The 26,286-nt window shown below is 41.7% G+C and overlaps 1 protein-coding gene and 1 pseudogene across 1 annotated transcript; one reads left to right on the forward strand and one right to left on the reverse strand.

Moving 5' to 3' along the window:
* LOC140454371 (flavin reductase (NADPH)-like) lies at nt 1-21,039 on the reverse strand. Its single transcript, XM_072549102.1, has 5 exons — nt 20,913-21,039; nt 14,803-14,945; nt 14,425-14,626; nt 6,937-7,104; nt 1-1,190 (listed from the first exon to the last, which is right to left on the reverse strand). Exons 2-5 carry the CDS (start codon nt 14,935-14,937, stop codon nt 1,033-1,035), a joined length of 663 nt encoding a protein of 220 aa, XP_072405203.1. The 5' UTR covers nt 14,938-14,945; nt 20,913-21,039; the 3' UTR covers nt 1-1,032.
* Nucleotides 17,701-26,286, forward strand: LOC140482914 (succinate-semialdehyde dehydrogenase, mitochondrial-like; annotated as a pseudogene).

A 26,286-nucleotide genomic window follows, 5' to 3' on the forward strand; every position in this document is an offset into this window, starting at 1 on the left:
GCAAATTTTGTAGCAGAAAAAAGTAAACATGACAGAAGTAAAGACTTAACAACTAAATATAACAGGCATAAAATGCTTCCAAACTGAATGCATAAAACGGTTTACATTTGTGAAAAAGCATAAAAACAGAAACCATAGTGTTAAGTGTACTTTTTCCATTTATGAATTATTAATAACTCCATGTTCACATAAAACACTTTGATTGAGATGTTGATTATACATTCAGACATTGGAGGTGTATTTAGCCATTGTGTACATCACCATGAACTTGGGCTTTTTAAATGGTGACCCCCTACATGCAGCCAGTTTATAAACTAACTTAATTCATGTCACTAACACATTATGCACTGGAACCTCTCAAGTCTGGAATCTTCGAGAACAAGTCAATTCTGTATTTTGGAACTTTCTGCAATTTAGAATGATGTTCAGTACCTAACCCACAATTTGAACCAGAAAGCACTATAAATATTAATATTTGACTGAAACACAAAATTTTTCATTTATACTGCATCGTAATTTGTTTTACTTATCCAATACAATTGAGGGAATTGCTTGGATCAGTTCAAAAGATTTCCAAATAAGTGCTGTTTCTGTAGCATAGTTTCTGGACTAAATGGGTATTATGTATTACTCAAAATAATGTCATGAGGTTGTTTTATATCAAAGCTATTTTCAAATTCTAGTGGTTTATTAATAACATATTCCATACTGATTTAATCCTATGAAACATCCTAACTGAGAAAAATGAATTGTTTTTCATTGTTAACTCAAAAGGACATCCTACAACTTTTAGCTTTACATACATAAACAAGAGCTGAAAGACAAAGCCAAGTAAGGGTTACCCTTTAATTCCCAGGAGCTTGTTTGGCAGCATTTCTACTGTAGCACTGTTTTTTTGTCTTTACTTCCTCACTCCACAACTCTGTCTCTTTGTTCTCATGGTTTCTATCGACACTCTTACAGAATTTGGCTAGAAAATTGGGAATAATGTAAAGTAAAGAAGTTCTCACTCCATTGGCAGGAATATTTCTTTCATTTTGTTATCATGGCTACTGCCTTCTTAACCCACGAATCTTCTTCGATGAGTGACAGCATAAAGCGAGCAACATCTCCTCGTGTCACTGAATTTCCAATGGGAATTCCATCTGGACCTGGCACAAAGTACCCTTCATGAGTTAATATTTCTTTGTCTACAGAAAATTAAAGAACAAATAATTAAGAAATGTTGATAACACATATGGTTTAAAGCTGGTAAAAAGCTTTGGATCACTGAAATGGAAACTAAGTAATAAATCTGCACAATCCAGAGGCAACAACAAAACAACAGGTTCCTAAAATTGCTCTGTTTTATATAACTAAAAGAAGCAGTATATACAATTGGTTAACTATAAACTATTAATATATACATACAATGTATTATTTTCAGCTCAGTTCTTGTCAATACTTTCCAGAAGATAAAACCTTCCATCCAAAACATGGTCAGAAGTGAAGATATTTGCTGATGGTCAGTGAACATCTCCTCAGATACTAAAGCAGTCTATGCCCATAATGAGGATGACTTGAATAAAATTCATGCTTGGGTTGATAAGTGGTAAGTAATCAATTCGTACCAAGCATGACAGGCAATGGCCATCTCCAACAAGAGGGAATTTAACTAACTTTCTTTGACATTTAATGGCATGATCATCACTAAATCCCCGAAATGAATATTCTGAAGATTATCCTTTGAACAGAACCTGAACTGGATGAACTATATAATACTTTGGCGACAAGGTTAGATCAACGACTGGAAATTACACGGCAAGTAACTTGCCTCCTGGTACCACAAAGCTCATTCATTTTAAAGGAAACATCAGTCGGGAGTAGAATGAACACTAAATGCTGGCCTGGATGGTTGCAGCGCCAAGAATACTCAAGAAGCTTGACACCATCCAGGACACAGTGGCATGCTTAAGTTAGCACCCTCTTCCACCAACTTCAATCCTTCCACCACTGATGTATATTGGCAGCAGTGTTTCCCATTTCCAAAGGTACACTCCTGAAGGTACCTTCCAAACACACATCTGCCACTTAGAAAGACAAGCACAGCACATACAAGGAAGCATCACCACCTGCAAGGTTCCCTCCAGCCATACACCATGTTGACTTGGAGCTACACCACTATTCCTTCCCTGTCACTGTATAAAAGTCCTGGCCCTCACTTCCTAACAGCACAGTTTGTGCCCTTACACTAAGGACAGCAGCAGTTCAAGAAGGTGCCTCACCACCATCTTCTCCAGGGCAATTAGGAATAGGAATAAATGTTGATCTAGCCAGCAGTGTTCACATTCTATTAAAGAATCGAAAAATTTAAACTTACAAAGAAATTGCAACAAAGAATAAGTGGAGTTGGGCAGTTGGGGTCTTATGACTTTTGCATGAGTGTATCTCATCTTGCATGCAGCCACTTTCATGTGGTACACTGGGTGTGAGATCAGCAGAGGCAGAAGCTCCAATCCCTGTTCTGACAGCTCAGATGCTCTTCACTGATGACCTCAGGGCTGCAATCAGGAATTGCACAGCTGACTGACTAGGCACAAATGGGCTGCAACAATCCAGTTTTAATCTGCCACAATTTATACAGAGTTTTTTTGAACCATTTTGGGTCCTCTGGAATAGAACCGCACTGCACTGATTTATTAGGTGATGCTGTCCCTTGATAATACTTTTTGTACTTGAGTTGATTAATGGCATATTTGAATTCACACAGGAGGTGCATTAGAAGAATTCATCAATATCCTCAACTATCAGCCCATTAATCTTAATGCCACAAGGAAAGCGTTAATTTCCAAGACACTACAGTATTTAAAGTGGCATAAAACAACAGGCATAAGTCTTTTTTTGCCCCCAAAATATCTGACACATGCTTCTACACAAAAAAGACACCTTAAACACATCTTCTAGATTGGTAAGGTCACAGCTAATGTTTTTCCATTGCATATTCAAAAAGCTGAAACATTTTAACAAAGCAGTTATGGCCCTTTTCAGTGCACTTCAGATCTTAAGCATAGATTTAAGTTTATCAACTGGCATACTGTTCATAACAATAACACCCACTATATTTTCCCAAATAAGTAGCTCCTGAACTTATTCAGCCTTAAGCTAGAGATTCCACATTCATCGTCAATACATCGTCAGTGGTTTCAGCGTCCAGCAACATCTAGCAGTGAAGAAGAGTCATAGGACTTGAAACATTAACTCTGTTTTCTCCGCACAGATGCTGCCAGACCTACAGAGTTTCTCCAGTAATTAATTGTCACCCATTTTATAGTGCATTCCAATTTAGGTTCCATAGACACCAATAGATAAAATGATTGGGTAAATTGAATTTAATTAAAATTAACTTAACTAGTTTTAAATTACTATAAGCCAGCCTGAAATTTTATGCATTGTAGCACTAAACTTTTGTTTTAGTCTGGTTCCATCAGTCAAGTTGATAAAGATGCAAAATTGCTCATCTGAACAATAAATTTTATTGTGTCAGATTTCTAAAACAAAATCTGTTTACAAAATGCAAATACAGCTTTTGCAGCTTTATGAAAATTAGTTTAAACCAAGAAATTCAAAATAATGTCAATTAAGGTGTTTTGAGGTACACAGCTTTAGTTGATCAAACCTGAAACGCCATAATACGAGATACAGTAAGTTATCATTTAGCAGTCTGGCTCCATTCCTGAAAATCACCTCTTTCAGTGAAATGACTTGAAGTGAATCATAGGTTCTCAAACTAATCAACAGTATCAATGGAGTTTGATTCTCTTGGACATTTCTTCCCAGAAAAAAAAAGTACAAACTAAAATCTTCACATGCAATATCGAGCATTTCCCACTGAAACAATGTGCAAAATAAGATACATCAATTAGGAAATATATACAAGTAATTAAAAATTACTCTCACCTTATAATACTTCCACCTGCTGGCAGAGGTTGGTCAGTACAATCTTCAGGTGAAGTTCCAGGACTCCCTACACTACCAATGCCTGCCATTAGTGAAGCCCAGGAGGTCATTGCAAGTTTGGGATGGCTGTAGACAGCAACCAAGAGGAACAGACAACAGGAGTTCAAGGTGACAACAAGAGATCAGGTGGCAAAGCCGTGTGTTGGGAGGTAGAAATGCTAGAAAGCAAAGGAGGCAAGATGGTGGTGAAGGCATGGTGGTGCTATCAGACAAAGTCCGGGGGCTTGGGGTGGGGTAGGTCTTGGGAGCAGATCCAGAGAGGAATTGGGGATTGGGGGTGCGGGGGAATGTTGGCAGGAGGATGGGAATAGTTGAAGCCACACTGTATGAGGTCAGAGAGCAAGGCTGGAGGGAGACAGTGCCAATCTGATGGTTAATTTCTTTCACTTTGTTCTTCTACAATTTTAGGTGCTATCCTAAAGTGATGTTTCTGTTGCTCACTTTACGAGAAGGGTGAGAAGGACAGAGCTGAGAACAGATAGAGACCTACAGAGAAAACAGATGTAGTAAAAGCCAAGGAACAGGACAAAGATCCTAAGAAAAGTTTGAAAAAAAAGAGCAGGAGCAGTCTGTTAGAGTGAGAGGTGAAATGTTGATCTAAGTCATGGGAAGGCTGCATAAATAGCTTGCTGAATCATTCTTGTCCATTTTACACCATCACCAAAAAAACAAAATTACTCTAAGCAAATTGAAGCAGGAGCAGTTTCAAATCAAATCAGAATAAACTTGGCAAGTGTGGGAAAATGAAAAGTAAGTAAGACATGGGATAATGAAAATCAAATTGGAACAACACACAAGAAAAACAGGAACTAGCTTGGGATTAGTAAATGCTCTGGGGTGAGAAGAGGTAGAAGCAGCCGAAGTGAAGCTAGAATCACTACAGTGTGCAAACAGGTCATTTGGCCCAACAAGTCCACAGCGACCCTCCGAAGAGTATCCCATCCAGATCCATTCCCCTACTACTCTAAATTTCCCTAGACTACTGCACCTAACCTACACGTCCCTAAATGCTATGGACAATTTAGCATGGCCAATTCACCTAACATGTACATTTTTGGACTCAAAAGAGAAAATGCTGGAAAATCTCAGCAGGTCTGGCAGCACCTGTAAAGAGAGAAAAGAGCTGACGTTTCAAGTCTAAATGACCCTTTGTCAAAGCCTAAAAAAGGGAGAAATAGGGAGGTACTTATATTAGGCTGAGAGAACATGAATCATGGCTCCAGATGCAAAGGTAGCAATAAAGAGGTGATAACGACAGTGCATAGAGAGATTATAGGGAAATTAGGAGCTGTGAATGACCAAGGCTAAAGCCAGTGCTATGTGACAAAATATGTGGGGGATGGGAGAAGCAGAGGCAAAATGGAAAACAAGGGAGAAGGGTAGCAAAGGGGGAAGAGGAGAGGAAAAAGGTGATGAGAGAGTGGGGAGCGAGAGAAAGAGAGACAGAGATAATCAAGAAATAAGAGGTATAGAATAGTGAAAAAATAAACAAATAAAATAAATGAAATAAAATTACAGAACAGAATGAAAGCAGAGGGGTCGAGGTAGAATAATCATCTGAAGTTGTTGAATTCATTGTTGAGACCGGCAAGCTGTAATGTGCCTAGTTGGAAGATGAGATGCTGTTCCTCCAGTTTGTGTTGAGCTTCACTGGAACATTGCAGCAGGCCAAGGACAGACATGTGGGCATGTGAGTAGGATTGTGTGTTGAAGTGGCAAGCCACGGGAAGATCCAAGGACCTGATTGTGTACAGACCGAAGGTGCTCAGCAAAGCAATCACCCAGTTGGCGTTTTGTCTCTCCGATGTAGAGGAGACCACATTGGGAGCAACAAATGCAATAAACCAAATTGAAAGAGGTACAAGTGAAACGTTACTTAATCTGAAATGTGTGTTTGGGGCCTTGGATGGTGAGCATGGAAGAGGTAAAGGGGCAGGTGTTGCACCTTCTGCGATTGCATGGGAAGGTGCCGTGTGTGATGGGAGAGGTGTTAGATGTGATGGAGGAGTGGACTAGATTGTCCCAGAGGGAACGATCTCTGCGGAATGCAGACATGGGGAGGGAAGGGAAGATGTGTTTAGTGGTGATGTCGTGTTGGAGTTGGCGAAAATGGCGGCGGATTATTCTTTGCTTGTGGGGTGAAAGGTGAGAACAAGAGGGACCCTATCCTTGTTCTGGGAGGGGAGGGAGGGGGTGAGGGTCGTGGCGCAGGAGATGGACCGCAAGCTGTCGAGAGCCCTGTGGCTTCAGCCTTGGTCATTCACAGCTCCTAATTTCTCACATCACATCTAACACCTCTGTACTGTCATTATCACCTCTTTATTGCTACCTTTGCTTCTGGAGCCTTCTCTCAGCCTAGTATAAATACCTCCCTATTTCTCCCTTTTTTTAGCTTTGACAAAGGGTCAGTTAGACTCGAAACGTCAGCTCTTTTCTCTCCTTACAGATGCTGCCAGACCTGCTGAGATTTTCCAGCATCCGCAATAATTTGCTTTTATCCACATTTTTGGACTGTTGGCGGAAACTGGAGCACCTGAAGGAAACCCACGTAGATACGGGGAGAATGTGCAAACTCCACACAGATAGTCGCTAGAGGCTGAAATCGAACCCAGGTCCCTGGTGCTGTGACACAGCAGTGCTAACCACTGAGCCACCGTGCCACCCTAATTCCATACACTCCCTTTAAAACAAAATTGCCAACATTGAAGTTTTACACAGCAGTTCGAGAAGAACTGTATCGCTGGTCCTTTCAAATCTAGGAACCGATCTGTGGACTACATCATCTCAAAAGCACAACTTCAATGTTTTATGTTTAAATACTCAAAATAATATAAACTTGTATCAGGTTCACCATCCCTGGAGAAGGAATTATTTTTTTATTACAGGAAACTCTCGGTGTACAGAATATAGGGAGGTAGAATTGTAAAGCAACATTTTAACCTGTTTTTGGTGCATTCTGAAGTCCTGGTGGTCTCACTACAGTCCACCTGAGGTCTTGGCAGTCATTGTTCAGATAATTCTCCATCTCGTCCATGTTGATCAGCAATTTGCGGATGAGGGGAATCAAGACCCACCGAATTGTCCAGGAAGCCTCCTGAGCAGTTTCAGCTTCAAAATAAGTATAATGCTTTAATACCAGAAGGATATTGATTAGATGCCAATTTTATACGTTTGCAAGTTGCAACATTGGTGCAAGTTGTGTCCACCTAGTTGTTAGCTACAAAAAATGTACTTCTTAAAAAATTCACTCATGAGATGTAGGCTATTGCTGGCTGGCCAGGATTTATTGTCCAACCTTAGTTGCTCTTGAGAAAGTGGTGGTGAGCTTCTTTCGTGAACCACTACAGTCCATGTGCTATAGGTAGACCCACAATTCTGCTGAGGAGGAAATTCCATGATTTTGACCCAATGACACTGATGGAACGTCAATAAAATTCCTAATCAGGTAGGTAGATGGCTTGGAGAGGAACTTGCAGGTGGTGGTGTTCCTACATGTCCTTGTCCTTCTCGATGGTGGCGGTCATGGATTAGGAAGGTTCAGCCCAATTTTTGCAGTGCATCTTGTAAATGGTACACACTGGTCGTACGTAGGGTCGGTGGAGCTGTGACTGAATGGCATCACATTTACAAATAAACAAATGGGCTGCTTTATCCTGCAAGGTCTGTTTTAAAGTGGTGCTGAAAAAGCACAGCCAGTCAGGCAGCATTAGAGGAGCAGGAAAATTGACATTTTGGGCAAAAGCCCTTCTTTAGTCCTGATGAAGGACTTTTGCCCAAAACATAAATTTTTCTGCTCCTCGGACGCTGCTTGACAGGCTGTTCTTTTCCAGCACCACTCTAATCTAGACTCTGATCTCCAGCATCTGCAGTCCTCGCTTTTGCCTTATCCTGCAAGGTGTCAATCTTCTTGTATGTTGTTGGAGCTGAACTCATCCAGGCAACCGGATGTATTCAATCACATTTCTGACTTGCGCTTGTTCATTATGGACAGGCTAATGGGAGTTAGGAGGCAAGTTACTAACCTCTGATCTGCTATCATGGACATTGTATGTATGCAGCTAGTGCAGTTCAGTTTCTGGTCAACGGTAATCTCCACTATGTTGGCAGTACGGGATTCAGTTATGATAATGCTACTGAATGTCAAAGGGCAGTGCTTACGTTGTCTCTTTCTGGAATTTGTGTATGTGTTGTGAATTGTGAATGTTTCTTGCCTCTTTTCAGCCAGAGTATAGTCTCTTGCTGCATTTGACATGTACTGCTTCAGTTCTTGAGGAATACTAAATGGTGTTGAACACTGAGAAATCACCAGGAAACATCCCATTTCTGAACTTACAATGGATGGAAAGTTAATGAGGCAGCAGAAAATAGTCAGGCCTAGGACACCACCTTGAGGAGTTAGGGCTCTTCTGGGACAGTGGTAGCATCCCTACCACCGGCCCAGGAGGCTTAGTTCATGTCTCAGTTTCACCAGATCTGTGTAATACCGCCTCTGGTCAGGTTAATTAGAAAATATCTACCCCAAGGAACCCCTCTGGGTTGATGGTCTAGCTTCAAGTCTCACCTGCTCCATGAAAGTGTAATAACATCTCTGAATAGGTTGATTAAAAACATCTATCCTGAGGAATCGGGTTATTGTGGTGCAGTGAAAGAGTCCCTATCTCTGGGCCTGAAGGCCTGGGTCTAAGTCCTACCTGTTTGAGAGATGTGCCACAGTATGTCTGAGTGAGTTGATTAAAAATATCTAAGCTGGGGAACTACTGCGATAATGTTCTGGAGCTGGTAACCTCCATAAACCGCAATTCTCTCACATTGTGCTCAGTCTGACTACAACCTGCACAGAGCTATCTCTCGATTACCATTGACTCCAGTTTTGCTAAGAACCCTTGATGCCACACCTGGTCAAATGCAACCTGGATGTCAATGACCTCTGGTAGTCAACTCTTTTGTCCATGTTTGTAACAAGACTGTAATGAAATCAAGACGTGAATGTTCATGGCAGAACCCAAACTGAGCATCGGTGTGCAGTATTGCTAAATATGTGCCACCTAAAAGCATTGTCGGCAAACTTTCCATCACTTTGCTGATGATTGGGACAACCAAATCTAACAAGTAATTGCCAAAGCTGTGAAGTAGCCATCAAAACAAAATATGGAGATTAGAAAGGACAGTATAGTGTGTTTCAGTATTCCTGTTGACATAAACAACTTTAGGATTTGTTAAATTATAAATTTCCCAACCATAATTTTCAGGAGGAAGTGCCTATCAAGTGAGCATTTTGATGAACAGCTCAAGTTGTTTATAGAATGGACTAAAGTGAAGTGTACGTTTACATAAACACTGAACACGGATGGAATTCGCTGAAGGAATTTCAATGTCTTGCATTTCTTTTCTAACAGAGTGTGTTTTCTTTAATAGCGACATCATCAGTAGACAGATTACTTGGTTTTCTGTCAGAATGCCCATGGTGGATACAAGGTGAGTTGGCATAGAAAGGGATGGGCAGAACATGGTGTTGCATTGGTGGGGTGGGGGAATAATAAGTTGACACTAAGATGGTGTGAGGGTTACATAAGGCCATGGGGACGACTAGGTAAAGGCGTTATAAGGGTGTCTGCAGGATAAGTTGGTATGGATGATGTGGGGGCAGTGCATTAACTGGCATGGACATGGCATGATGACTGACCGGGTGAGAACAGGTAGGGTGTTTCATGTTTTCATCGTCAGTTTTATACTTAGAAGACAGTGTCAGAATCCATAGGAGGGTTCTTCACCCAGCCCACCAAAGGAACTAGAAGCTTCTCCCAATGTTGCTGAATTGCCTTAACTGACTCCCAATCCATCTCTCTCCCCAAGACTGATTGTGAAAGTGCAGAAAACCTCTTCTTAAATAAGTTGGGTTTGCTGAGCTGGATTTCTCCTGCGTCTGTGCATCCAATTCTAGAATAGAAATTGAGGCTTACCTCTCAGTTATATGACGCCCTTTTGTGCGATCATAAAAATTAACTTTGATTGTAAAAAAACATTTCTAAGTACATGAAGCCTCCATTTAGAATCATAAAGGCCATTGTAAATATTTCAGTGGTTGACTGTGTTCCATTTGTTTATGAAATCATAAAGAAACAACTTGAGGGTGTTACATAACTGCTGACAAAGAAGTCTATTGAGTATTGAGAAAGAATATGGAAATAGAACTTAAGTAGAAAAGTAGGAAAATAACATTTTAGTCTGTGTGGCACCTTTCCTAACCAGAGGACAAAACACTTTGTAGTTAATAAAGCCCAGTTTACTTTGAACTATAGTCACTCCTATAGTGTAATAAACCAAGGGGGGGGTTTATCAGAGGCATCTTACTGTAACAATATCTACGATAACAGAAAATGCTAAAGCCAGCATGCTAAATACTAGCAGTAACCTCAGAGAAAGAAAAAAAGTCAATTCTTTCAGCACAACACTTCATTAGAACAGTTCTCGTGAATTCCAACTGAAGTGTTAAATAACTTTCATCTTTTAAAAAGCAGAAATTTTAAAAATATCTTTTCACAAATTCACTTTGTAGTGCAAAGGTTTTCTGTTTCTACTGCAGCTTGCAGCATTTGTGAATTTTCTGTTATGCATGGAATTCACACAGCAGTTGAAATGTTCTCACTTAAAATATCTTTCCCTCCAGAAGGTGTGCACTTTCGAAAAGCTACTGCTGATACAGCTGATAATCTGACTGGGTGAGGAAAATAATCTATTCTTTAATCTTAAAAATATCATAAATGTGCAAAAAAAAAGACATTGGAGAAAATGTTCAGCAAAACACTCACAACTGACACTTGATTTTTCCCTTTGAGATTATTTTCACCCTTCTGGTTATAAAAGAAGTGACTTACACTAAGGATTCTCCATGTTCATAGCCTCTGGTAGTCCTGGTAGAACAGGAAATACCACAGTAGTTCTGATGCCCTTCTCCATTGATTAGTGATCTGCCTGTTAGCATTAATATACTGAAGGCATTTATTCTGATCAGCAAATCAATTGGATCTCCTGCTGGCAGAACCAGGTGAGCTCTGCTTGAATTGAACATCATCTCCTTTTAAGTCAAATAGGGTTTTAGGTATTTTTAAATCAACCTGTTCAGACATGTTTTGACACACCTCTGGAGCAGGTGGGGCTTCCTTCTGGGCCAAAGGTAGGGACACTCCCAACTGCACTATAAGAATCCTTGATGTGGAATTATATACAGTCTACAGACTGAAAATGGCATTCGGTGTAATTGATCCATGCCAGAATTTATGCCCCAGATGAATCTTCTACAACTTATCTTCATCTAACCCAATCAGTATATTCTATTTCTTTCCTACTTATCTAGTTTTGTCTGAAATGCATCTCTATTTTCAGGTCAAGTACTCCTTGTAGTAGAACTTCCACATCCTTACTACCTTTGTGTGAAATTGTTTCATCTGAATTCCCTGTAGGATTTATTGGTCACTATATTACATTTAAATCCCTTAGTTCATTTTTGCAAGGTTTGTCTACAAGGTTTGTCGTCTACAAAATTCCATGCAAAGACTGCCAGAAACACTACGTAGGACAAACAGGGAGAAAGCTAGCCACCAGGATAAAAGAACACCAGCTAGCCACAAAAAGACACGACCCTCTCTCCCTCGTAGCCCTACACATGGAGGAAAAAAAACACCATTTTGACTGGGACGACACATCTATCCTGGTTCTGGATTAGTGGTGCTGGAAGAACACAGCAGTTCAGGCAGCATCCGAGGAGCAGTAAAATCGACGTTTTGGGCAAAAGCCCTTCATCAGGAATAACATCTATCCTGGGACAGGCTAAGCAAAGACACGCCAGAGAATTCCTAGAGGCCTGGCACTCCAGCCACAACGCCATAAACAAACACATAGATCTAGATACCATCTATCAACCCCTCAGAAAACGAACAGGAAATGACATCACCACAAACCCCAGGAACCCCATCCAGGACAAATGTATAAATAGAAAGCAGGAGACAACAGCTTTGCGTCACTTGGAGGTCCCCACTGATGATGTTACCTAGCCAGGTAATGAAACGTCTGGATATCAAACCTACAGCTCAGCGAGCAAACCTACACCCTATACCCTTAGTTCATGTGGAAACACTGTCTCCATAGCTACCTGATCAAATCTTTTCACTATTGTAAAGGATACAGAAAGGAGCCTCTACATTTGCAGGCTTTTCTGATAATGACATACTCTCAGTACTGGAGTAACCCTTATGAATCTTTTTAGCACTTTTGCATAGCATTTCTGTATCCTTTCATCATAAAAGATTGTTCTTTACAAGTCAAAATTATTACAGAGTCTGAGGAGACCATTCAACCACTGTGTTTACACCAACTCACAAATGAGCAATTTACATTGTGCCATTCTTTCTTTCATCTATTATTTAAATCTGTGCCCTCTTGTTTTCAATCTCTTTACAAGCAAGAACAATTTCACCCTATCCATTCTGTCCAGACTTGGTCATTATTTTGAATACCCTGATCCTTTCCACTAAACCTAACCTTCCATTCTCCAACGAAAACAGTCCTAATTTCCACAATCAATCTTTGTAATTGAAGTTCCTCATCTCTACAACCACTTTCCTGATTTTTGTGTGTGGTCTAACCAAGATATGATACACATCTGAGATAATGGATGGAGTTTCCATTTTTAAAAGATTCAGACATCCAGATTACTTGCATGTCCTGAACGTGTTTGTGTTGAAGGAGTGCCCACTTGTCTGATCTAATGGGGGGGGGGGAGGGTCAACCAATTAATTAATGGACAAGGACTAGGAAGTTCTAATGAGAGGACTGTCAAGAATTGCAGCTCCATAAGAGTGATCTGAGCTGTTGATAATGAATGAGAGCATGAGGTCATCTCAAAAGTCTTTCAAGTGTTTACTAAAATGAAGGCTCAGAATGGTTACGCCCATCAGTTTTGAAGGAAATCCCTTCAGCAGAATATTTTTGGACATAACTGTACCTATTTGAGCTTTGTGGCTCTGTAACAGGAGATTAGATGGCAATCTGTTATAGCCACTTCTTATTAAACCACCTCCGACATCTTTGCTAGACTGCTAACAAAGCACTAGGACTTTGTGCATCCTGTAGGTTGCTTTTCTGTGCACAATTAAGAGCTGACTGCATTCTTACACACATTTTTTGGGTTTTGGCTGGGAGCCTGTCTTTGGGAATACCTTCTGGATACAAGCAGACATTGAAGAGGAGAATCAAAGCAATTTAGAGTAAAGTTGCATGGCAACCACCTCTCAAGCAACCTCAAGATTCCACACAATGCCTCTGGTTTCAATCTGTCTCTCTGAAATGGTTTGCTTTCTTCACAGCTTTATAAGCCATGTTGCTACTTCCAACATTTTGTCTTTCTGCACACCCTTTGCTTTCCTATCCATTTGGATCCTTCTTATTCAAGAAATATTTTGCCCCCTTATTCAAAAATACAACATTGTAGCTACACTTAAACGGATTTCCTAATTACTCACCCATTCTGCACATTTGAATTATTTTATAATTTGTCAGTTTTCCTCCTTATTAAGTATACAACACCACGATGATGTTCTCCACAAATTTTAAAATTGTACTTCTAATCTCTGAATTCAATACATTTATCCACTCTAAGTTTAATTAGCTGAACAGTTATCACTTCTTTTTCTATCTTAGAAGTATTCTATCTTAATTTCAAAGATGATACTATTTTTGTACTCTACAGCTGAAAAAATATTTTGATAATTAATAACTCACCTTTTGAGGATTTTGATTCCTTTTTCTCAAAAAAGCCTTTGAGGAATTACTATTTCCTTCACCAGCTACTTTGAATGTTCTGGTGCAATGTAACTGATATACTATGTTCAACACATTAAAATATCTGACAAAGACTGATAAAATGAAACACCTTACCCATGAGTCGAATATCAAAAGGAACAAATTAAAGAAAATCCATGTAACATAATACATGCTGCATTAATTCACAACTTTCTCTGGCTCTAAATCTTCAATTATGTTCACACACACAAGGTTACACGTTCTCAAAACTAATAATTCTAAACTGTTTCTCAGCATAATCATCAATAGTCCATGTGTTCCAGTCTTTCCTCTCCACAGTAAGTACTGTAACTAAGGATTTTCCAATAAATAACTTCGTATAAATGAAAAAAATCTATCACATACTAGTTCATTTCCCACATTTGTGAGTGAGGAGTCAAGGCTAAATGTAGCCTCCAGGTGATGCAGTTTGCGTATAACTGAACCAGAACACTGTGGTCCCCACTTTTAAGTCATGCATTGTTATTTTTATATTTCCACTGTAAATTCCTTGAGTTACATTCGTTATTAGTTACTTCCTGACAAAGCAGTTTCGATTAGAAACATTATTATAGTCAAAGATGGACTCACGTTTCGTGTACCAGGATGTCATTGCTATAAGTCGTGTCACTTTTGCTTCACGCATAGCAAGAGCTACAGCTTCTATTGATTCTGTATATCCTGTAACATCAGAAAATATGCTCATTGGGAATCCAAGACAGGACATGATGGCATCCTGTTCATTGAAGTGCTCCACAAGGCTTTCAGCTGAGAAGATATTTGCTTTCACCACCTGAGGGAAGGAAATAAGTTTCAAGGAACAGTTTATTTTGGGTCTAAATTATCATCTTACTTAGAAATAGAAATGCAATAGAATTATCAATTTAGAATAATTGTCTCTTGGGAATCTTTTAAAATAAATGTTCTTCATTGCAAGACTCAACGTAAATCTATGTTGCCAGTAATTACCTTCAGGTTGTCATGCTGAATGGTCAGCTTGCTGGGAGTTCTTACAACAGCCTTCACCACATGGCCCTGATCTAGTGCTTGTCTCACTAATAACTGGCCTGTTTGTCCTGTGGCCCCAAGTATCAAGAGCTTCATTCTTCAGTCTGAAAGCAGCAGTCAAGAAGTGACATGACTATTTGCAGATGATTGTACATAAAGCTGAAAATGCAACTTTATATTAAGTAATAACATTCTTGCAAATTTTCAGCACTCTAACATGAGGAAGGCAAAGTAAAGAGTGAGTGGGGATTGTGGTCCATATCAGCACCAAATATACAGGCATATTGTTCACGCTGTTTCTCACTCTTCAGATGCTGCCAGACCTGCTGAGTTTCTCCAGCATTTTATGTTTTTGTTTCAGACTTGCAGCATCCATAATATTTTGGTTTTATTTGAGTGTTTAATAATTACCGACAGTTAACTATCACACATCTACCAATCAGAACTCTCCTCACACGCGGTAATATTTTTGCCCTTTATTTGGTATTTCCGGCAAAGTGTCCGAATGAGAACAGGACAGAAGGCTTTAACAAAGTCTGTCTTTTTTTCAGTAATAAAGTTTGCCAGTACACTTCACAGGAACATTACGAAGCAACATTTGACACCTGTCCAAATAAGCAGAGATTAGCGAAGATTCGGCCAAAGAGGCAGTTCTAGTTAGGATATTAATGGAACAAAAAGAATTTAAAAAGTAGATGCAGAAAGGTTTAGTAGAGAATTGCAGTGTTTAGGACTGAAGCAGCTGATTGTGCAATTACCATGTGCAGAGTAATTAAAACCAGGGATACTGGAATTACCAGAACTAGATGAACAGAGGTACCTTGGACGTTTGTGGTGTTGCAAAAATTTACATTAATATGGAGGGGCAAGGCTGTGGGTGAAACTGAAATAAGGTGGAAAATTTTAAAATCAAAGTTGACAGCCAGTATAGGTGAGCACAGGGGTTCGAGAGGAATGGAACTCAGTGTGAATAATGTTTTGGATAGTCTCGCGTTTTCAGAGGGTAGAATGTCGGAGGCTGGTTGAAATAGCATTTGTAAATCACAATCCCCATGGCCCCACCCACGCCGTGGTTCATTAGACATGACATGTCTTTCCCGATTTACAGTGACAACATTCAATTCTGCCTTGCCATCATCTCCCTCGACCTCTCCACTACATTGTCAGGCGGTTTGTTAAATGTCCCGAGTTGTAATGCAATCATTTATCACATGTTCTCATCTAGGCATTGCTCTCTCATCAAAACGTACTGTCTCCATTGCAGTCCAGCGTGCTGCTCCTGGTCATCACAACTGACTTCTTCGGCTTCCCTGCCACAGCAGTACTCCCACAGCTACCTAGAACACTGACATTTTTTACAAACCCACCAACTCCCACAACTACCTGGATTACACCTCTTCCCACCCTATCTCTTGCAAAAATGACATCCTGTGTTCCCAATTCCTCCGCCTCCGCCATACCTGCTCCCAGGAGGACCAGTTCCACCACAGAACACACCAGATGGCCTCCTTCTTTAGAGACCGCAATTTCCCTTCCCATGTGGGAAGGGAATGCCCTCCAATGCATCTCATCCACATCCCGCACCTCCGCCCTCAGACCCCACCCCTCCAACCATAACAAGGCCTCCCATTCTGGCACTTTCCCCTGCCACCGCAGGAACAGTAAAACCTGCGCCCACACCTCCTCCCTCACCTCTATCCAAGGCCCTAAAGGATCCTTCCACATCCATCAAAGTTTTACCTGCACATCCACCAATATCATTTATTGTATCCGTTGCTCCCGATGTGGTCTCCTCTACATTGGGGAGACTGGGCACCTCCTAGCAGAGCGCTTTAGGGAACATCTCCGAGACACCCGCACCAATCAACCAAACCGCCCCGTGGCCCAACATTTCAACTCCCCCTCCCACTCTGCCGAGGACATGGAAGTCCTGGGCCTCCTTCACCGCCGCTCCCTCACCACCAGACGCCTGGAGGAAGAACGCCTCATCTTCCGCCTCAGAACACTTCAACCCCAGGGCATCAATGTGGACTTCAACAGCTTCCTCATTTCCCCTTCCCCCACCTCATCCTAGTTTCAAACTTCCAGCTCAGCACTGTCTCCTTGACTTGTCCGGACTTGTCAAACCTGCCTATCTCCTTTTCCACCTATCCACTCCACCCTCTCCTCCTTGACCTATCACCTTCATCTCCTCTCCCACTCACCCATTGTACTCTATGCTACTCTCTCCCCACCCCCACCCTCCTCTAGCTTATCTCTCCATGCTTCAGGCCCACTGCCTTTATTCCTGATGAAGGGCTTTTGCCCGAAACGTCGATTTCGCTGCTCGTTGGATGCTGCCTGAACTGCTGTGCTCTTCCAGCACCACTAATCCAGTGTCTGTACTAAAAGGCAAGCAGAGTGAGCCTTTACATTCTGAATGAAGTACCAGTCAGCAAAAAGGCATGCCAAGGTGGAGATGTTGTGACCATCCAAATAAGTGCAAAGTAAGTGAGTGCTAAGAAAGTTATAAGCTGAGGTGAGTATCTTCCCTGTGTGCAAGTGATCTGGCACTATCATTAAAATGGAAAGTTAAAAATCACACAACACCAGGTTATAATCCAACAGGTTTAATTGGAAGCACACTAGCTTTCGGAGCGACGCTCCTTCATCAGGTGATTGTGGATTGAAGGAGTGACGCTCCGAAAGTGAGTGGGCTTCCAATTAAACCTGTTGGACTATAACCTGGTGTTGTGTGATTTTTAACTTTGTACACCCCAGTCCAACACCGGCATCTCCGAATCATGATTAAAATGGAAGGTATCAATGATAAATGCAGTTAGAAGTGTTAAATTGTGAGTGAGTTGGAGGTGTCCCACGATGATGTGGTATGGCTGCTCTGATGCCAACTTCAGTGAGTGGAGGGTACAGGTAGTTGCTGCTCATGGAGTGGAGCCAGAGATGTTTGAGAATGTAGACCAAGTTGGGTGCCTGAGGATGCTACTACATACCCCCCTTAGACTTTCATGTCAGGGTCTGACATCATCTAGTTTGTTTCCAATTTTACAGGAAGGAAAACCATTGACAGTAGCCTGGATGGTGAGAGTCACAGACTGTCACTTACTTTAAATCGTCATACAATCAAGACATTCAGCCCATTAGGTCCACATTGATCCTCCTATGAGCCTCCCATCCAGACTTACACCCCCTGCCCTATTCCTGTAACCCTGCAATTCCCATGGCTAAGCCACCAAGTCTGTGCATTCTTGGACACCACAGGGCAATTTATCATGATCAATCCATCTAACTTGCACACCCTTTGGACTGTGGAAGGAAACCAAAACATCCAGACAAAACACGTGCAGACATGGGGAGAATGTGCAAACTCCACACAGTCACCAAAGAGTGGAATCAAACGCAGATCCCTGGCACTGTGAAGCAACAATGTTAACCACTGAGCCACTGCCTCATACTTAATCATTTTTTGAGTAACATTGAGTCATAGAGATGTTCAGCATAGAAACAGACCCTTCCGTCTAACTCGTCCATGCCGACCAGATATCCCAACCCAATCTAGTCCCACCTTCCACCACCCAGCCCATATCCCCCCAAACCCTTCCTATTCATATACCCATCCAGATGCCTTTTAAATGTTGCAATTGTACCAGTCTCAACCACTTCGTCTGGCAGCTCATTCCATACACATACCACCCTCTGCGTGAAAAAGTTGCCCTTTAGGTCTCTTTTATATCTTTCCTCTCACACACTAAACCTATGCCCTCTAGTTCTGGACTCCCTCACTCCGGGGAAAAGACTTTTGCCTATTTATCCTATCCATGATCCTCATGATTTTATAAACCTCTATAATGTCACCCATCAGTCTGCTATGCTCCAGGGAAAACAGCCATAGCCTATGCAACCTCTCCCTATACCTAAAATCCTCGAACCCTGGCAACATCCTTGTAAATCTTTTCTAAACCCTTTCAAGTTTCACAACATCTTTCCGATAGGAAGGAGACCAGAATTGCACACAATGTTCCAACAGTGGTCTAACCAATGTCCTGTACAGCCGCCAGATGACCTCCCAACTCCTGTACTCAATACTCTGACCAATAGAGGAAAGCATATCAAACTCCTTCTTCACTATCGTATCTACCTGCAACTCCACTTTCAAGGAGCTATGAACCTGCACTCCAAGGTCTCTTTGTTCAGCAACACTCCCTAGGTCCTTACCATTAAGTGTATAAGTCCTGCTAAGATTTGCTTTCCCAAAATGCAGCACCTCACATTTATCTAAATTAAACTCCATCTGCCACTTCTTAGCCTATTGGCCCATCTGATCAAGATCCCGTTGTAATCTGAGGTAACCTTCTTCTCTGTCCACTACACCTCCAATTTTAGCGTTATCAGCAAACTTACTAACTGTACCTCTTATGCTCGCATCCAAATCATATATATAAATGATGAAAAATAGTGGACTCCGTATCAATCCTTGTGGCACTCCACTGGCACTCCTGAAGAAGGGCTTATGCCCGAAACGTCGATTCCCCTGTTCCTTGGATGCTGCCTGATCTGCTGCGCTTTTCCAGCAACACATTTTCGGCACTCCACTGGTCACAGGCCTCCAGTTTGAAAAACAACACTCCATCACCACCCTCTCTCTTCTACCTTTGAACCAGTTCTGTATCCAAATACAGTTCTCCCTGTATTCCATGTGAGATCTAACCTTGCTAATCAGTCTCCCTTGGGGAACCTTGTTGAACGCCTTACTGAAGTCCATGTAGATCATGTCTATTGCTCTGCCATCATCAATCCTGTTACTCCTTCAAAAAACTCAATCAAGTTTGTGAGACATGATTTCACACACATAAAGCCATGTTGACTATCCCTAATCAGTCCTTGCCTTTCCAAATACATGTACATACTGTCCATCAGGATTCCCTCCAACAACCTGCCCACCACCGAGGTCAGGCTCACTGGTCTATAGTTCCCTGGCTTGTCTTTACCACCCTTCTTAAACAGTGGCACCACGTTAGCCAACCTCCAGTCTTCCGGCACCTCACCTGTGACTATTGATAGTACAAATATCTCAGCAAGAGACCCTGCAATCACTTCCTTGGCTTCCCACAGAGTTCTAAACAGTTCAAAACATTTGAATGGATAACAATGACAGCAAAAAATATTGAAAGACTGTTAAGTAAGTGGCCTTTAGCTGCTCTGGGACTTCACGTTGAGTCATATGTTTAAGTTGTGCTCAGAAAATCAGACGTCTCCACTGCAATAAAATCTTGCCTTTGAAATTGCTTTTTCGCATCATCAGAATGTCTTTAAAAAAAATCACAACTAAATAGTTATTCTGGAATAAACAAAAAGAGAAATTGCTGGCGAAACTTTCAAGTGCACAGTGGTTCAATGGTTAGCCCTGCTGCGTCACAGCACCAGGGACCCTGTTCGATTTCAGCCTCAGGAGAGGGTCTGTGTGAGTTTCCTCGTCCAATCCAAACGTATTGGCTAGGTGGATTGGCCATGGGATATGTAGGGTGATGTGGGGGAGGTGGTGATGGTAGGTCTGGGTGAGATGCTCTTCGGAGAATCGGTGTGGACTCAATGGGCTGAATGGCCGGCTTCCTCACTGTGAACTTAGCGGACCGGACAGCATCTTTGGAGAGAGAAACGAAGTTAACGTTTTGAATCCAGTACCCGTCTTCAGAAATGGACTACTTTGGAACTTTTGCTTTTTTTGTGGATAAAGGCAGTCAAGTATTGTCAAGGTTTCTAAGAGAAAAAAACTAAAATGCCGATAACATTGCAGAGAAGTATAGACTTCATCTGTAGATGTGCTCTCCATGTAGAATCTGCCTCACTTTCTGGAATTTGTTGCTTTGGTTTCAGAATTTCAGGATTGTTTTTTTATGGTTAAACAGAAGATGATTGTGTATTTTATCAACACTGGCAAAATACCAGAAAATTGTGAATTCATTTTGTTAAGTCTGTTTCGAAGTATACAAATCAAAATCGCAACACTCCTTCGATATAACGAAGAGTAGTCTGGTCTAACAGAGTAGACAACATAATTTTAAAAATATACTCACTTTGGGAAAGATAAATCTTTTCCTTTTTCTTTCACGCTTCAACGCTATTTCCGGGTGACTGACGCGAATCTTAGGCAGTCCTTCATCCTCACGTGAAAAAGGAAATCTGATATTTCCTGTAAACAGGGCTGCAGGTCATCATTTAAATCAGAAGCTGGGAATTGTAACCAGTCAAAAAAGGCACGCATTTACCACACCACAAGATGCATGCTGTTCGGTACATTTATTTTCAAATGTCAAGCAACCCCCGCACTGGATTGTCCCTGGATGTTGTGAACATCACAATACTCCCGGGAGCTCCTGGTTTGTGAAAGGTGCAAAATCAATGCAAGTTCTTTGTACAAATCACTTCAAAGTATCTTACAGCCAATGGAGTACTTTTGAAATGTTTGTCACACTCTTTGCCCCAGAGCTGGGACGCCCAAGTTGAGGAGTATTTCAGTTTGGAAGGCTGGCCTTTAAACTTCAATACTGGATTAGTGGTGCTGAGCACAGCAGTCATTGTTTTTACCTTTAAACTTCAATGTTCTGTCCTCAACCACTTTCTGTGGCAGAGATTTCCAGAGGCTCACCACTCTCTGGGTGAAGAAATGTCTCCATCTCAGTTCTTCTCTGTATCCTTATACTGTGACCCCTGACCTGGACTCCCAGGTCATGAAGAACATTCTTACTGAATTTATTCCATCTTGTCCTGTTAGAATGTTATAGTTTTCTGTGAGATCCCCCTGATCTTCAAAATATAGTGAATATAGTCGTAATCAATCCAGAATCAATCTGGTAAAGCTTCATTGTGCTCCCTCCAGAACATCCTTCCTCAGGTAAGGACACTAAAACTGCACACAATACTCCAGTTGTGGTCTCACCAAGGCCCTGTACAAACCCCTCTCAGGCATGTGGTGTAACTTGATGGCTGGGCTCCGGGCTGCTCCGCATCAAGGCCTACATTGGCAACCATTGGCTGCAGGCCAATGATGTAGTGCTGTTCCCGGTGGAGGACCCAGCCACCAGGCAGCCTCTGGTCGAGGTGGCAGACTGTGTGTCACAGGAGGCGCTGAGAATAGCCCACAGCAGCTTAGCAGCTTGGAGAGGGGCGACCAACAAGGAGTGAAGCAATTTATGAAGAAAATGATAAGACTTCGTGCTGAAAAACAAAGGTGAGCTTGCAAGACTAATTGTTGCAGAAAATGGAAAACTACTAAAGAAAGCCTTAGGTCAGAGGTGGGGAACCTTTTCATGTTGGAAGGCCGCATTATGTTAGTTGTAATCTAACAAGGCCGCATCCAAGAAACTTCAATTATATATTCTTCAAAATTCACATTATTTTAGAAAAATCTAACTACTATGTACTAACTTCAAAAAATGTTAATTCTAAAGTGAACTAACCTTTTAATGACTTTGTTGTGACTGCTTTTTTTGCTTACAGGATGGCTTTTTGGAACAGCTTGTCATGGAGCCCACAAGGGAGTAGGCTACTCTGGACCTAGTGCTATGTAATGAACCAGACTTTATAAAAAATCTTAAAGTAAGGGAACACTTAGGAAGCAGCGATCATAATATGGTAGAGTTCAGTCTGCAGTTTGAAAGAGAGAAGGCAAAATCGGATGTAATGGTGTTACAGTTAAACAAAGGTAATTATGAGGGCATGAGAGAGGAATGATGAAAATAGACTGGAAGCAGAGCCTAGCGGGGAAGACAGGAGAGCAAAAATGGCAGGAGTTTGTGGGTATAATTGAGGGCACTGTACAGAGGTTCATCCCCAAGAAAAGAAAGATTATCCGGGGAGGGATTAGACAGCCATGGCTGACAAAGCAAGTCAGGAAGTGTATTAAAGAAAAATAAAGATCCTATAAAGTGGCCAAGAGCACTGGGAAATCAGAAGATTGGGAAGGCTACAAAAACAAACAGAGGATAACAAAGAGAGAAATAAGGAAGGAGAGGATCAAATATGAAGGTAGGCTAGCCAGTAATATTAGAAATGATAGTAAAAGTTTCTTTCAATACATAAGAAACAAACGACAGGCAAAAGTAGACATTGGGTCACTTCAAACTGGTGCTGGAAGCCTCATGATGAGAGATAAGGAAATAGCAGGAGTACTTTGCGTCAGTCTTCACAGTGGAAGACATGAGTAATATCCCAACAATTAAAGGGAGTCAGGGGGCTGAGTTGAGTATGGTTGCCATTACAAAAGAGAAAGTGCTAGAAAAGCTAAAAGGTCTTAAAATTGATAAATCTCCTGGCTCCGATGGGCTACATCCTAGAGTTCTGAGGGAGGTGGCTGAGGAAATAGCGGAGGCATTGGTTGAGATCTTTCAAAAGCCACTGGAGTCAGGGAAGGTCCCGGATGATTGGAAGATCACTGTTGTAACCCCCTTGTTCAAGAAAGGATCAAGACAAAAGATGGAAAATTATAGGCCAATTAGCCTAACCTCGGTTGTTGGTAAAATTCTAGAATCCATCATTAAGGATGAGGTTTCTAAATTCTTGGAAGAGCAGGGTCGGATTAGAACAAGTCAACATGGATTTAGTAAGGGGAGGTTGTGCCTGACAAACCTGTTGGAATTCTTTGAAGAGGTGACAAGTAGGTTAGACCAGGGAAACCCAGTGGATGTGGTTTATCTAGACTTCCAAAAGGCCTTTGATAAGATGCCATACGGGAGGCTGCTGAGCAAGGTGAGGGCCCATGGTGTTCGAGGATTGAGGATTGGCTGTCTGACAGAAGGCAGGGAGTTGGGATAAAAGGTTCTTTTTCGGAATGGCAGCCGGTGACAAGCGGTGTCCCGCAGGGTTCAGTGTTGGGGTCGCAGGTGTTCCCGTTATATATTAATGATCTGGATGAAGGGACTGGGGGCATTCTAGCGAAGTTTGCCGATGATACGAAGTTAGGTGGACAGGCAGGTAGTACTGAGGAAGTGGGGAAGCTGCAGAAGGATCTAGACAGTTTAGGAGAGTGGTCCAGGAAATGGCTGATGGAATTCAATGTGAGCAAATGCGAGGTCTTGCACTTTGGAAAAAAGAATACAAGCATGGACTACTTTCTAAACGGTGAGAAAATTCGTAAAGCCAAAGTACAAAGGGATCTGGGAATGCTAGTCGAGGATTCTCTAAAGGTAAACATGCAGGTTGAGTCCGTGATTAAGAAAGCGAATGCAATGTTGTCATTTATCTCAAGAGGGTTGGAATATAAAAGCACCGTTGTGCTACTGAGACTTTATAAAGACCTGGTTAGGCCCCATTTGGAGTACTGTGTCCAGTTTTGGTCCCCACATCTCAGGAAGGACATACTGGCACTGGAGCGTGTCCAGTGGAGATTCACACAGATGATCCCTGGAATGGTAGGTCTAACATACGAGGAACAGCTGAGGATCCTGGGATTGTATTCATTGGAGTTTAGAAGATTAAGGGGAGATTAATAGAAACTTACAAGATAATACATGGCTTGGAAAGGGTGGACGCTAGGAAATTGTTTCAGTTCGGGGAAGAGACTAGGACCCGTGGACACAGCCTTAGAATTAGAGGGGGTAAATTCAGAACAGAAATGCGGAGACATTTCTTCAGCCAGAGAGCGGTGGGCCTGTGGAATTCATTGTCGCAGAGTGCAGTGGAGGCTGGGACACTAAATGTCTTCAAGGCAGAGATCGGTAAATTCTTGATGTCACAAGGAATTAAGGGCTGTGGGGAGAATGCAGGTAAATGGAGTTGAGGTGCCCATCAGCCATGATTGAATGGCGGAGTGGACTCGATAGGCCGAATGGCCTTACTTCCACTCCTATGTCTTATGGTCTTATGGAAAGCATTTGAATATTTGGTTGCACAATGGAGGTCTGCAGTTTTAGCAGATCCTCTAGATGGGTATCCGTCATTTGTGACCTTAAGGGCGTCTTGATTTTGGTTAAGTAGGAGAATGTAGATTCGCAGCAATAAGTGGTTGAAAAGTGGTGCCAGTCAGGCGGGGAAGATAACGTACATTCTAGAGTTGCATTATAACTAAATGATGAGCATAGCAGGTGCCGAAATAGCCGTTATGACTTACCAATTTTCTAATTGTCTGTGAGGATTATTTCGTTGAATTTTCTTTTACTCTCTGGTATTTTACATACATTCATTTTAAGATTAAAATAAAAATAATAAAGGACAACAAAACATATTAATAAAAAATAAAAGATTTGTTCTGCAAAATTTGGATTCATTCAAAAGGCCACACACAATGGCCTAGAAGGCCGCATGTGGCCTTAAGGTGAAACTGTGTATCATTCTTGAAGTGGTTTTCAGAAGAAACCCATCAAGTGTATGGAGATGTTGTTCCCACTGCTTCCCCTGACTATAGGATCCTAACTCTGAAGCAGCTGAAAGGAGTAGTGGCTGTTATAACTCCTTGGAATTTTGCTAATGCCATGCTGCTGACACAAAAGTCTGGGCCAGCCTTGGCAACAGGTTGCACCATGGTTGTGAAACCAGCTCAAGATATTCCTCTGTCTGTTTTGGCACTGGCAGAGCTTGCCAATCTGGCTGGGATTCCTACACTGAAAACAACAAATGCTGGAGGTTGCAGAGGGTCAGACAGCATCCATGGAAAGACAGTAAGCTGACGTTTCGAGTCGAGATGACTCTTTGTCAGAGCTGGAGTTTTCAATGTAATCCTATCTTCCAAGACCAAAATGACTGCTGTATGAGAGGTGCTTTGTACAGATTCTCTTCTCACAGCAATCTGTTTTACTGGTTTCACAGCTACTAGAAAGATCCTTCTATGTCAGGCATCTGACACTGTGACGAAAACTTCAATGAAATTGGGTGGACGGGCTCCATTCATTGTTTTCGAGAGTGCTGGTGCCATGGCCTCCAAGTTCTGAAACTCTGGACAAACGTGGTGCAGGAGGGAATCTACGATATTTTTATTGAGAAGATGGTGAAGGCCATGCAGAGAGACTTGCTTGTTGGAAATGCATTTGGCGAGAGGACGACAGAAGTTTGCTTAATCATGAAAGTGCAGTACAAAAGGTGGAAAGTCAGATAAGTGATGCAGTGTCTTGTGGTGCTAGTATCATGACTGGGGGAAAGCAACATATTTCTGGAGCAACAACCTTTGAACCAACTCTTCTTTCTAAAGTCACACCATAAATGCATTGTACACAGGAAGAAACATCTGGGCCTTTGGCACCAGTTCTCAAATATTGGACTGAGGAAGAAGCTGTAACTGTAACTAATGCTTCTAATGTGGGTCTGCTTGGTTGCTTTTACTCAAGAGATCATGCTCAGACCTGGCGGGTTGCAGAACAGTTAGAAGTTGACATCTTTGTTATAAATGAAGGTCAGTTATCTATCCCGAGGCACTATCCCAGTGCAGTTAAACAGTCTGACCTCGGGAGAAAATGTTGA

This window comes from Chiloscyllium punctatum, chromosome 1 (genome assembly GCF_047496795.1).
Source record: "Chiloscyllium punctatum isolate Juve2018m chromosome 1, sChiPun1.3, whole genome shotgun sequence".
Taxonomy (NCBI): domain Eukaryota; kingdom Metazoa; phylum Chordata; class Chondrichthyes; order Orectolobiformes; family Hemiscylliidae; genus Chiloscyllium; species Chiloscyllium punctatum.

What these genes read in the sequence shown, in the direction of transcription:
- LOC140454371 (XM_072549102.1), bottom strand. Translation starts at nt 14,937, where the DNA reads ATGAAGCTCTTGATACTTGGGGCCACAGGACAAACAGGCCAGTTATTA. An exon ending in GACATCCTGGTACACGAAAC is followed by an intron (nt 7,105 to 14,424) that starts GTGAGTCCATCT and finishes CTTATTTTGAAG; the next exon opens with CTGAAACTGCTCAGGAGGCT. An exon ending in TCAGAATGCACCAAAAACAG is followed by an intron (nt 1,191 to 6,936) that starts GTTAAAATGTTG and finishes AATTTTCTGTAG; the next exon opens with ACAAAGAAATATTAACTCAT.